Source organism: Equus asinus, chromosome 21 (genome assembly GCF_041296235.1).
Source record: "Equus asinus isolate D_3611 breed Donkey chromosome 21, EquAss-T2T_v2, whole genome shotgun sequence".
NCBI lineage: Eukaryota > Metazoa > Chordata > Mammalia > Perissodactyla > Equidae > Equus > Equus asinus.
Genome location: NC_091810.1, coordinates 48793797 through 48807488, shown reverse-complemented (window position 1 = coordinate 48807488; position 13692 = coordinate 48793797). Strand labels below are relative to the sequence as shown.

Sequence of the window (13692 nt, the reverse complement as noted above, 5' to 3'; positions counted from 1 at the left end):
CTAGGGCTGGAGCTGGTTCCAAATGGGAAAGGAAATTCAAAGGCTGATGCCTCACTTTGGTGTTGGTCCTTTAGCTCTCTGTGTCACAAACAAGGACTCCTCTTAAGTATAAGCATGAAGTAAATTTTCCTGTCTGCTAATAGGAATATAACTGAAGAACGAGAGGTAGTTATCTGTCCTCTTTCCCTCTACCCTGTGCCATTCCCACCAGACCAGAGAACGCCTGGCCCTTTTTAAGTTATAATCCTGCTCTTACTAATTCTTCTCTTCTAAATGACCAAGGAAACCTGTTTTCCTGGCTGTGATGTTTCCGATCTTTTGGTACTGCATAAGGATCTCTTATATTTGGAGTGCATGCATGGTCATTTTTATAATTTACCTGCCTGGCCAGAGTGAACAATGCTAATAACGACATTGGTACCCATTTTTTAGCTGTTGTAGAGTGATAGTGTCAATCTATTTGCAAGTGATTCTGATTAAATGTAAATATAAAACGATAGTGACCACACTTTATTTTTTTACTTTGTTTGATCATAGGCCAGTGACCATGCATCACTATTTAACAGTTTCCTATAAGCTGCTGATAAATACTCTTTGCCTGTTCTACATTATTTATTTATTTATTTATTTTAAGATTTTATTTTTCCTTTTTCTCCCCAAAGCCCCCCGGCACATAGTTGTATATTTTCTTTAGTTGTGGGTCCTTCTAGTTGTGGCATGTGGGAGGCTGCCTCAGCATGCCCCGATGAGCGGTGCCATGTCCGCGCCCAGGATCCGAACCGGCGAAACCCTGGCCTGCCGAAGCGAAGCGCTCAAACTTAACCACTCGGCCACGGACCTGGCCCTCTGCCTGCTCTACATTACTAATTCAGTTTACTGTAGCATCTATCCTATCCGTGCCTTTGCCTTTACCTTCCTCAGGAGCTGGATCTGTCTGCCTGAGTGCTTATCCTTCAGTTGCTTTTAGTCTACCTCCTAAGTCCCTTTTGCTATAGAGGTTACTATAGCCTTGAGGAAATTTATTTTTCCTTTTCTCCACAGTAACTTGGAGGTGGTTGCTATCCCTTCCTCTTTGTAAATTGTAATTTTTTAACTCTTTTCCTATGTTCTATGTCAGTTCTCCTTTCTCTACCTTCTCTTGACCATTCTGTTTAGAGAGTCGCTTCTAAGGGAACTTGTCTGACTTATCTCAGTGAGCAAGGAGAAAAGCCAAGCTCAAACCATGTTACTTCCATCTGGGAAATGAGAAGTGTGGTCAGTGGGCCTATTCTGAACCAAGTTCATTATTCCAACTAAAAAAGAAGAAATGAGATACCCATATCAGAATATCCAGAAAACAGACCCCAAAATATAATTTGAGTTTGGTGTTAATCGCTGGTCTTCTCCTTCCAGCCGAAGGTAGTAAACCCACTGATTGGCCTCCTGGGTGAATATGGAGGAGACAGTGACTATGAGGAAGAGGAAGAGGAGGAACAGACCCCTCCTCCACAGGCCCGCACAGCACAGCCCCAGCAGCGGGAGGAGCTGACTAAGAAGGAGAATGAAGAAGATAAACTCACTGACTGGAATAAACTGGCTTGTCTGCTCTGCAGAAGACAATTTCCCAATAAAGAAGTTCTGATCAAACACCAGCAGCTTTCAGACCTGCACAAGGTATTAGGGGAAGAGGCTCTGACCTTTCACACTTTTGACTCTTACTATTGATGAGCATTACAGGGAATAAAGAAGCTTATGCTGTCTTTCGTTAGCCTATATCATCCCCAGTTCCTATAATTAAATCAGTCCAATTCAAGAATGAATTGCTCTTACACCTTTTCTTCATGAGTTGCTCTGCTTTAAGGCCATGCCCACCTTCAAAAAACTTGAGTGTGTAGACCCAAAGCAAGCAGCATGGCTGGGGCTGGGACACCAAACACAGGCTCTGCTGAAGACAGGAGGAGAAGGGGTCATGGAGTAGGAAACTGACCTGCTGCATTTCTCATCTTAGCTCTACCATTAACGTAATATTTGGACCTCAGATAAGCCCCTTCTCTTGATACTTGGTCACTTCACCGAGTTCTGTCTAGCTCTGACAGTCTGCTTCCCCAAAGGTAGGTCACATTCTGCCAGCTCTTCATGTAGTGAGTTATTGCTATAAGCCATGGCACAACAGCTCTTCTTGGTATGTTAAACTGACATACATTGGTCCTACCCTGCAGTCTTCTATTTATATGTACTGACGAAGGAGCTAAATTCTGGACAACTAAAGCCCCTAGGTGAACTCCTGTTATCAGCATAGAGTAATTTATTTCACACTCCTTCTCTGGCAAATGTTACAAGAGTGATGAGGGGATTGGATTTAGACTTTCTCTTAATATAAAACCCTAAGTCCTACGTAGCTGAAAGCTAAGAAGCTTGCTTTTGGTTATAGGCAGACCTTTTTCCCAGCTGCCTCTGTGGAGGCTCTCCAAAGCTTCTAGGATTCTGAGAAGCTCCTTTTGACACTTGTTGCAGCAGACTACCTCCCACATCCCCTTGACCTTATGGAATTCTGAGTCATCAGACTGACACATTTAAATTTCAGCTCTCTGATGAAAATGCTAATGAATGGCTAGAGATTAAAAATAGTTGTCAGGAAAGAGGAGCCACAGGTCTGGTGAATCCACAAGCTGAACTGGCCCTGAGACGATGGAAAATGGATTTTTCCTTTCCTTGCAGTGATGCAGTGCAAAGAATCCCCTTTCTGTATGAGAGCGGCTCTGGACACCTTAAGTTTCTTATTTATGCCTGAGGGCGTTATGTAGTAGAGCCATACTTGAGGGATATGGGACCCTCAATGAGTAGAGGACTCTCAGAGGAGTCTGTTTGTTCTTTCAGGACCTTGGGGTTCCTTTTCATGTCTCTCTGGGGGCTTGAAAGAGTGAATAGTGTCTGAGGATGGTGGGTGGTGCTAGTAGTAGGCAGAGCATGTGGGCATTTGGTTTTCTTCACTGGTGTACTCAGATTCCTCTCTCTCATAATTTTTTAGCTTAGATAAAGGGATATAAACCAAAGTTGTGTGTTCTACATTTTGGAGAAAAGTAGACTGAAGTTTCTTCTCATGCCACACCATATAACTAATCGGTGCAACAAGCCTACATTAGAACCTGGATTCCTGTTGGTGAGGCTAAAGCTAGACCAGTTAGGTGTTGTTGCTTGCAGGATGCAGTGACCACTTAGGAGAGTTGGTCAGTGAGAGGAGCTACAGTCTTAAAGCAGCTATCGAGAAAGGCCTAGGGGCATTTCTAGGACCACTTTTTCTAGACCTATACTCATAGAACGCCCTGTCTTCTCAGCAAAACCTGGAAATCCACCGGAAGATAAAGCAGTCTGAGCAGGAGCTAGCCTATCTGGAGAGAAGAGAACGGGAGGTAAGCTTTGGTGATCTGTACTCTCTTGACACCAATTCTTTTTGATTTCTGGTATAGAATTTGTAGGCTTTGCTGGTCCCTCCTGAAAAGAAGACAGAGAACGAAGTGACCCCAAAAGATGGGGCATACATTTCTCAAAACTCATCAAACTACATTAAAATGAGTGTGTTTTATTGTTTATAAATTATACCTCAATAAAGTTCGTATTTTTTTAGAAGTCCAATGAGCTATCCATTGCACTACAGAACCTAAAGTTCGTATTTTTTTTTCAATATTCCACTTTTTTTTTTTAAGATTTTATTTTTTTCCTTTTTACCCCCAAAGTTGTACATAGTTGTATATTCTTCATTGTGGGTCCTTCTAATTGTGGCATGTGGGACGCTGCCTCAGTGTGGTTTGACGAGCAGTGCCATGTCCGTGCCCAGGATTCGAACCAACGAAACACTGGGCCGCCTGCAGCAGAGCGCATGAACTTAACCACTCAGCCACAGGGCCAGCCCCTAAAGTTCATATTTTTTTAAAGATGATGTTAGAGTCTCCATGTAGGTCAAATAAATAGCACTCCTCTTTGCTGCCCAGCTTTTAAAATCAATGAAGGAGTGTTGGATAGGACTGCTGAAATAACATCTTTTACTGTTAAATGCTAAGTTGGAGGAATTAACTTAGTGTGAGAGGCAAGTGGATTTGCTTCTTGGATCACACAGGGAGGCAGACTCACCTATCCAGCCACACACTTCATTGGTTTGGGGTAGGTCTTTTGTGATAGTCAGGAATCTACCTATGGAGGCTTACTGGCGAAAATCTCCTCCTCAAAAGAGAAAAAGACGGGCTGAGCCAAGCATATCAGCTTATTATTCCCAAATTTACTAGTCAGAGAGGCTAGTGCTTTCTCAAGAAGAATGTGTGAAGGATCGAGAGATTCCAGGAGTTATCAGTTGAACTCCCTTCATATTAGGAGAAATTTTAGGAGTAAAGTGAAGCTTCCCTACTCACCAATGCCCTCAATGGAAATCTCAGATCTGTTTTTCTGCTCACCAACAGGGAAGGTTTAAAGAAAGAGGAAATGATCGCAGGGAAAAGCTCCAATGTTTTGACTCTCCAGAACGGAAACGAATTAAATACTCCAGGGAAACTGACAGGTAAGCCAAGAACTCTTCACTCAGCCTAGGCCTCAAAGCCTAATGGTGAAACCATCTCCTTCTCCAACTGTGCTGTTATTTTCTCTCTCAGGGAGGTGAGGCTGTCGAGAGCAGGTTATGTCTGAACTTTTTGAGCATGAGGTTCACCCCAACCTTTTGACCACAGGGAATGTGTGTTTGCATGGAAGATTGGCTGGCTGCTTCAGCTGCTCAAAGCCAGGGCTGGAGTAGCCATGGTTAGGCACTCTTTCTCTCCACATTAGTAATGCTGTACCTCCTTATGGGCCTGATAATAAGGTCACACTCTGGGGCTTTTTCTCTAAGGAACCTCCATTTTCACACATAGGTGCTGAATACGTGGTTGGCTGCTGATAAAGATAGATAATCTCTAGCTTCCTGTGCTTGTTTCTGGTCAGATAGTTCCCAGGTGGTGAGCCCGGAGTTATATATAATTTATTGATAACCCACTGTGTACAGATACTGCACTAAGTGCAAGGAATACTCAGGTGGACAAGACGTATTATCCTTGACTGTCTGAACACAGAATAAGGAAGGCTTAAGTCATGCTGTGTCTCATAGGGTAGACCCAGAAATCTGGTGGAGAAGGGGAGGGCATTTCACCTGGAGGGAACTGCACATACCATGGATGAAAGAGACAGAGGTCATGATGCGTTTGAGTTGTAAGTAGCTCCGTGGGGCTGAACACTGGGGATATACGGTTGAGTGACAGAAGATGAGGCTGGCTCAACAGACAGAGACCACTTCATGAAGTTCATACTCCTTGAATTACCATTCTGAGACTTTTTCTTAGGGCAGTGGTAGGTTATGAAATTATTTAAGCAGGGTATTGATCTAGTGAGACTTGAGCAGGTCTTTATGTTGGTAATCGAAAGAACCAGTAGCCAGGGTAGATTATGCCTCTGGGGAATGGAGAGATGATTGATGGAGAAAGCTCCCTGAGGAGGCTAGATGGGGTCTGGGGCTCTGGCAATCCATCTTATTTGCTCATAGCCCGCAATAAGATTATTTTTGAATCATGGCCCAGTAGTCATGTGTGTAAGTACTAAACAAAGAAATCTTCATGAAAAATACTTCTTACTGTGTGTAATAAACTCTGATATTTTTATTTTAGTCTATTCCGTTTGCATTTTTAAGAAGTACTAAGGTGGGGCTACTTAGTCAATGTAACATCTCATTGGGTCATTCTCTAAAATACACTGGACCTAGGACAAAGGAGAAAGAGTCAGCCAAGAGGAGAAAGGACACCTTAGCCCTGAGTCAGTTGGGCTGGGTGCAGAAAGAGACCCTTTTCTGTTCTTGGCACCCTTCACACCACATTCTACTGGCTCTCTTCCTCCTTAGTCTTCTGTCCTGCTTCTCTTCCTTTTCTGAGTAATTCCAGATATTCCCCAGGACTCTGTACTCAGTGCTCCTTTATTCTTGCTGCTCCACCCTCTTGACCTGGACTGTCTGTGGTACCCAAGGCCTCAGCCACCAACTAACAGGCTAAATCCTATGGCTCCATCCCACGTCAGTTCTGTTTTCTGAGCTCAGAATCACTATTTCCATTTACCTCCTTGGTTGCCCTCTTGGACACCTCTCAGGCTTCCCACACTAAACAATTACTTAATATTATATTTTGCTCTAGTGGAATATTATATTATATTACATTCCTCCCTGCCCCTCCCCTCCCTTCCCTTCTTAAACCTGTTGTATTCCTGTTTCAGAGTAGTAATATCATAGCATCATTGTCTACCTGGTCTGACCCAATCTTCCTCCTTTATCCCCTATATCCGGTCAGTGGCCACATCCCTAATTAAGCCTTGCCCTCCATTCTAGCTTTCCTCCAAACTAGACTCCTTATTCCCAGTCTTTGCTTCTCAGTCTTAAGTCCATTCTCTACCCTACCACCAAAATGACTTTTGTAAACAGAAAGGTGCTCCTAAAACTCGCCTTTTTGTGAACATATACCTTGCTTAGAGGGAGGCCTGGGTCCCAGGGTTTCTTTGCCTGAAGGATGAAGTCAAGAGGCATGATTTAGCATGATGTTTAAGGTTTTTCACAGTCTGGCCCAAGCAGCCTTTTGTCAAGTCTTACCACTCCTCTCCTGGATAAATTGTATTCTTTCACTTCTCCTTGCCTGTGTCTTCCTTTCCTCCCATGCTTTTTCTAGCTCACAGACTCCTCATTTGTCAAGACCGAGTTCAGGTGTACCCTCTTGTTGGAATTTCTGTCATTTTCAATAATGCCCCTTCCCTCTGTTTCCATAACAAATATCTACTGTTGCCGCATTTATGACTGAGCTCTTCAATGTGCTATAAGCATCTATTGACATATTATTCTTCTCATATCCTTCCCCATGAACAAGGTCAGGTCTTGGTCATCTCTGTATCCCCAGGACAAAGCCTGTTGCATAGAGAGCAGGCAATCAGAGATATTTAATATACTTAATAGGAGGCAAATCTGAATCAACAGGACAAAGGTTTTTGTTAGGCTCACAAACAGGTCATTTTGAAAGTGGTGGTTTCTAAGTATGTCTGCTTCTTTTGCAGTGATCGTAAACCTGTTGGTAAAGAAGGTATTGACAATAGCAGCAAAGGAGGCTGTGTCCAGCAGGCCACTGGCTGGAGGAAGGGGGCAGGGCTTGGCTATGGCCATCCTGGATTGGCTTCTGCGGAGGAGGTGAAATGGTTTCCATCTTGTTGGGGGTGGCATGAACCTGGAACTTTCTCTCACTCTGTGGCCCAGAGCTGTGTCCTTGCCTTTTAGCTGGGCTTTCCCCACTGCTGGCTAAGGACATGAAAGCTGGGGAGCCCATCAGTCTTGATTACTGGGTTATAGCCAGGCACACTGGGCCCTTTGCAGTTTGGTTGGCGGTGGGAAGAGCAGGGAGAAGTTGGAATGGGGCTAATCTTATTCTTACATGGAGTTAGAGGTGGGACAGTGAGGAAATCAGGCCGTTTAAGACTGAAGAATCACTTGGTGAAAAGAACCAGGGAACCAGTGATAAAAGGTACAAAAGAATCTCTGAGAGGGATTGTCATCAGAAGTCTTTGATTCCTAAAATGTAAGAAGCATGAAGTCAGTGCTGGTTCCCAAGAAGGGCTTTCCCCCTCACTTTTCAGGAAGAAAAGGGAAAAGAGAGAAAGTGATAAAAGGGAACACTGCCCATTTAATGTTGTCTGGTCACCCTCTGAAAATGCCAACTATAGGAGATTGGCTTCTCATATTTCTGGTGTTGAATCCTGAAATCATGGCATCACTACTTTCCTTACTCATCTTGGGTGTTTATTAATTAAACATTCTAAAAATTTCTCCTATATCCTGCTCCTTACTGGTCCAGAAATGCTTATGGTCAAAAACCAGCCCTGAGGCTCATTAATTCATAGAGCCCACTTCATTATTTGTTTTTGTTTTGCAGACTGAAGGCCGGATGCGGGGGCCCAGTATGGGGGCTCCAGGAAGAACCAGCAAGAGACAGTCCAACGAGACTTACCGAGATGCTGTGCGAAGAGTCATGTTTGCTCGGTATAAAGAACTTGATTAAAGAATGGAGACAAGTCCCACAGGACAGACCTCCTTATTTTGTTTGTCTGTCTCTCCTTTTGTTTTGTTACTGTTCTTGCTGCTAGAACTTTTTTAAATAAACTTTTTTTCAATGTGATTTTTTTGGTGGTTAATTTTTCACCCATAGATGGGTGGGGGGTGGGGCTGATGGGAGGAAGGGAGAGAGTGCCTTGGTGTGGGCCCATTTGAGGTGGTGCTGAAATGGCAAGGAGTGCTGCAGTGAGCCCTAGAACACTGCCTCTGTCAGTGTGAGTGGACGGGTTGCAATGTCCTTTGAACTCTAGCTTGTATGAATGCTGTCAGATTTTTTAAATTATTTTCCTTTAATTAGTGAAAATAGCATCTCATTACTGTTTGTTTCCATTTCTTCACTAACTGCTGAGGCTGAACATATTTCCATATGTTTCTTTGCTACACATTAGACCTTCAAAAGTTGTCTTCTGACTTCCCCATTGTTGGGGGTGGCGGGGAGGGGGCAGAGTGTGACAACTCTGAGTACCTGCTGGGTGCTCAATGCTTCACACGTTGTGATCACCACAACAAGTTGGCATAGTAAGAATTACCACTCCTCTCCAGCCACTGCCCCAGCTCTTCTTTCCCTCCATAGGTAAAACTCTCCAAGGAGGTGCTTGCCCTCTTTAAAATCTTTCTTAATTTCCCATAATATCACTCATACCATTTCAGAGGGTTTGCTTCAAAAGTGAGGTGGATTTTTTGGTTTTTTTTAAATTCTTTGCAGTTAAAAGGACAGTATCCTTGGGGCTGGCCCCGTGGCCCAGTTGTTGAGTTCATGCACTCCGCTTTGGCAGCCCAGGGTTTCGCTGGTTCGGATCCTGGGCGCGAACATGGCACCACTCATCAGGCCACACTGGGGCGGCATCCCACATGCCACATCTAGAAGGACCCACAACTAAAAAATATATATATACAACTATGTACTGGGGGAATTTGGGGAGAAGAAGCAGAAAAAAAGAAGATGGGCAAGAGTTGTTAGCTCAGGTGCCAAAAAGGACAATATCCTATGAACCTATTAAAACTTTAAAAAATAATTCTTCAAGGTAGCACATTACAGTACTAAGAATTGCACTTTTCACATGTCTTGGGAAAGAATATTTCTTAGGAAGAGAACTGCTTGTTTACAAGAGCATCTTGATGGTGTAAGGCAGAAGTTTGTAAGTTTTTCTGTAAAGGGCCAGAGTTAATATTTTAGGCTTTACAGGTCAGGTGATCTATGTTGCAACTACTCAGCCCTGTTGGAGTGAGAAAGCAGCCATGGGCAATACATAAACAAGTGATTGTGACTGTGTTCCAATAAAATTTTATTTACAAAAACAGGTTGCAGGCCAGCATTGGCCCAAGTGTTGTAGTTTGCCAACTCCTGGTCCAAGAGCATAGTCTGGATGCATAAGGCAGGACCAAGGAGGGCTCTGTAAAGAGAAAGGGGGCAAGGATTGGCATTTTGGAGGAGATGCACAGTGAAGGGTGGGAGATATAAGGGGAAGTGCAAGTATACCAAAGAGAAAACATTTCCAGCAACAGGAATGGTAAATGTGAATTTAAATCGTTTGCCATGCTGTGTCCAGATATAATCCCTTTCTTTTAATCTCTACTAAGTCTTTTTACCCCTCCAAAAGGGAAAACAAACAAAATCAGGTGCACATTGGCTTAGGGATCAAGAGCCCCAGGTTCTGGGTCTTGTTACCACTATTGCAGCATTACAGGAGATGGGCCATTTGAATCTTTCAGCCCCAGACAGCTGACTCCAAGAGCCCTTCTGGTCTAACAGATGGTCCACAGGTACATCTGTGATGCGTCTCATTACTTTCTGTCTGACCTTCACTGAGTAGGTCAAAATACTTTTTGGAAGCTGGTCCAAACTCTGTGTCATCCTATTGGGCCTTTAGTGAGCTGTGGAACATATCAAGTGCTTCACTATTGAAGACTCCTGTAGAGGCTACTTAGTTGACCCAGGTTATTGGCAGCCCAGTAGAAGCACCATCAAGTTATTAAGTGGTCATTCTCTGAATGTATTGAGAGCCTACTCTACTTGTTCCTGGGGCTTATAGCAAGACTAGTGTCAGTGTCTGTGCCCAGGGGACTCAGTCCACTGAGGAAGATGGACACTGAGCAATTACTGATGTGATGAGAGCCTCGAGGGAGAAGTACAGCAAGGTATTAGGATGGTATGACATGGCCTTGATTCTCATTGGATAGCACAGAATCTTCCCTGAAGGAAGTGTTTAAGCTCAGACCTCAGAGACTAGTTTGGGCCATTGCCTAATTTTGTTTTGTTTTCTTGTTTTATTTTTGCCACTTTAATGGAAATTTTTCTGTAATACATTTAAAAGCAGTACTTTGGGTATTGATGAAAGTAGGAATGGGTGTGAAAAGTGTCTCACCCTGTGATGTCCCTGAGAAGTTCCCTGAGGCATTTGATCAGAATGCCAGCTGCATAAGGGCAGGGATCTTGGGTAATTTTATGCACTATGTCCCTAGGGCCTGGCACAGGGCCCAACACAGTAGACACTCAATAAGTGAATGAATAATCCTGAGCTCATAGGTCTATGGAAAATACTTGTTGAATTAAATTTTGATTGCATCTCTCTCCTTCATTTCATCAAAGCCCATCTCTAGGGGCCGGCTCGGTGGTACACTGGTTAAGTGCGCACACTCTACTTCGGCGGCCTGGGGTTCGCCGGTTCAGATCCCTGGTGCGGACGTGGCACCACTTGGCAAGCATGCTGTGGTAGGCATCCCACATATAAAGTAGAGGAAGATGGGCACGGATTTTAGCTCAGGGCCAGTCTTCCTCAGCAAAAATAGGAGGATTAGCAGCAGTTAGCTCAGGGACAATCTTCTTCAAAAAAAAGCCCATCTCTGACAAAAGAAATTATTTTAGTTTCTTGGTATAGGCAGGCGTTTTCACATAGATCTTTTTTACTTTATATTCTAGAGCAGTAGTTCCCAGCCTAGGACAAAACATGTTAACTAGTTTTTTCTTTTGCCAAGTCATGGAAGATTAAGAAAAAAAAAAAAAGACCTATGATCTTCATTTCATTAAGAGGAGAACTTTTTTTGTTACATCAAAAAAGTAAGAAAGGGAGACCAACCTGGTGGCATAGCAGTTAAGTTTGCATGGTCTGCTTCAGCAGCTGGGGTTCGCTGGTTCGGATCCTGGGCGTGGACCTACACACCGCTTATGAAACCATGCTGTGGCAGCATCCCACATATAAAATGGAGGAAGATGGGCACAGGTGTTAGCTCAGGGCCAATTTTCCTCAGCCAAAAGGGAAGGATTGCTGGTGGATGTTAGCTCAGGGCTAATCTTCCTCAAAAAAAAAGTAGGAAAGGCAATCGTAAGGAGTATCCTTTAGACTATATTGAACACTTGTGGTTTTATTTAAAACAAAAAAAAAACACAACTAACTCTGTTGTCTTTGTTTTTTTTTGCTTAGCTGGGGACTTGTTAAACTTTTCCAAACCCATATCAACTGCCCGACAGGCCTTTGAGGGCACAGCTCTGGAGCTCAACAGGGCAATGTCCACAAAGGTCAGCTATCAGAATTTAGAGGATAGAACTTCCCACTGAATGGAGTTCACTTTTTTCTCTTGGCCCCTCCTTCAAGTTTAAGAGTGATTTTGTACCGTTTATGGACAGTCATATAGCTTTTATGGCTGGTGAGGAGCCCAGCCTAGCAAGCACCTCAGGGAACCTCAGAAGTGCTTGTTGAACTACTTTGGGAATGAGGCAGTTGACTGCTAGTGGCCATAAAGTCTAGCAGGTTCTGGATTCTTGGCGTCTGCATCATCCACTGCAGGATTGCAATGACCTCATCTATGTTTAACTTTTGAATTTAATTAGACAAATATTCAATTGCCTTCTGTGGATCACATACATTTGCTTTTTTCTGATGATAGAAGTTTTACATATATATATTCCCCCAATAAGTTGGAGATATATATATATATATATATATATGAAAAGGTAAAACTATGTGTGTGTGTGTGTTTTATAGATAGTGCTATGGACTGAATGTTTGTGCCTCCTGCCCCAAATTCATACGTCGAAACCTAACCTCCAAAGGTAATAGTATTAGTAGGTGAGGCCTTTGGGAAGTGATCAGGTCATGAGGATGGAGCTGTCACAAATAGGATTAGTGCTCCTATAAAAGAGATCCCACAGAGCTCCCTAGACCCTTCCACCATCTGAGGATAAAACAGAGAAGTCTGCAACCAAGAAGACAGCCCTCACGCAACCATGTTGGCACCTGATCTTGGACTTCCCAGTCCCCATAATTGTAAGAAATAAATTTCTGTTTATAAGGTACTCAGTCTGCGGTATTTTGTTAATAACAGCCCAAACGGACATAGACAGGTAGATAGATACACAGACAGATCTAGAGGTGGAAAAAAGAGAGAGGGAAAGGGAGTGAGGAAGAAAGTTACCCATTATTCCAAAATACAGAGATTTGTACCGTTCCATCTATTGTCATGTTTTTAATTACCAGAGTTTCCAGTGTCAGTCACTTAATGCCCTTGATGTAATAAGCCATAGTTAGAACATGTTTAAAGATGCTTTTCCAGGAAAAATATTTTCCAGTATATTTGAAGCTTCTGGTTTGGAATCTCCTCATTGACATCCTTCCACTTATTCTTGAAAGAATTCTTATCTAGAAAGAGAAGTGAGTAGTACAGGTGCGTTTTTCTATAACTGATATCTTTCTTTGCCTTGTCATGGTTTAATTTTTCAATCTGTATATGTGACCTGAATAATCAGTTCCACTAAAAATATCTAGAAGGCCAGAAGGCAAGTTATGCTAACTGGATGCATAGGAACACCACCATCTCACTGACCAGTCAGGGTCCAAAATATCTCTTTGAATTGCTCAAGGAGCCCTGCTTCTTTCTGCCACAAACGTTACAGTTTTAGCTTTGGTAGTGTATTCATTTGTTCATTCAACAAATATTTATTGAGTGCATACTATGTTGCAAACACCAGTAGAGGCTCTGGGGATATAGTAGTGAACTAAACAAACAAAAGTTCCTGCCCTTCTAGAGTTTATGTTCTAGTGGTTCATGGACTCTGAAATCCAGCTTATTAGTTGATAGCTCCATTCCACCACTATTCCCTCTGCTACTGTCTGCAAAACAAGAATAGCGATGACGGCTTTGACCAGGTGGACAAAAGTTGAGGCTGCTAGAAGTGGTCAGATCCTAGATGTATTTTGAAGATAGAGTCATAATTTCCATAAACCTCAGTTTCCTCACCTGAAAAGTGGTCTTAAATAACATCTCATAGGTTATGAAGATGGAAATAGATATTTGTGAAGCATCTAGTCCTGTAATCTAATTTAGCGTCCAATAATACAATAGACGATCAACTAACGTTCCTTCTCTTAAAGCCGGATTGAACGTGAAGTTTTACGTCGTGCCAGTGAAAGCAATCTGTACTCTCTAAAGCCCCCGTGGCTACCGCAAAAGAATTACTACGCCTCATTAAGGTAAGAGTTCTAATCCGGGTCTGCAAAAGGCAGACTGGCGACTCCGCCGTGGTGTTGGAAGAGAAATACGCAGGAAATTAACACAGGGAGTAATAA

General features: G+C 43.0%; 1 protein-coding gene across 11 annotated transcripts in view; it reads left to right on the top strand.

Annotated features, from left to right (window-relative positions):
• Positions 1-8192, top strand: part of RBM6 (RNA binding motif protein 6) — a 110693-nt gene extending 102501 nt beyond the window's left edge. For 10 of the 11 annotated variants that reach the window (XM_014840468.3, XM_070493778.1, XM_070493774.1 and 7 more), the window contains 5 exons: positions 1393-1653; positions 3315-3389; positions 4431-4528; positions 7081-7210; positions 7950-8192. In XM_014840468.3, the coding sequence (XP_014695954.1) occupies positions 1393-1653; positions 3315-3389; positions 4431-4528; positions 7081-7210; positions 7950-8075 (690 nt within the window). In that variant the 3' untranslated portion in view covers positions 8076-8192. Of the gene's footprint in view, positions 1-1392; positions 1654-3314; positions 3390-4430; positions 4529-5107; positions 5341-7080; positions 7211-7949 lie in introns of those variants that run through there. The other variant, XM_014840472.3, reaches the window with a different exon arrangement.
• The last annotated feature ends 5500 nt before the right edge of the window (positions 8193-13692 follow it).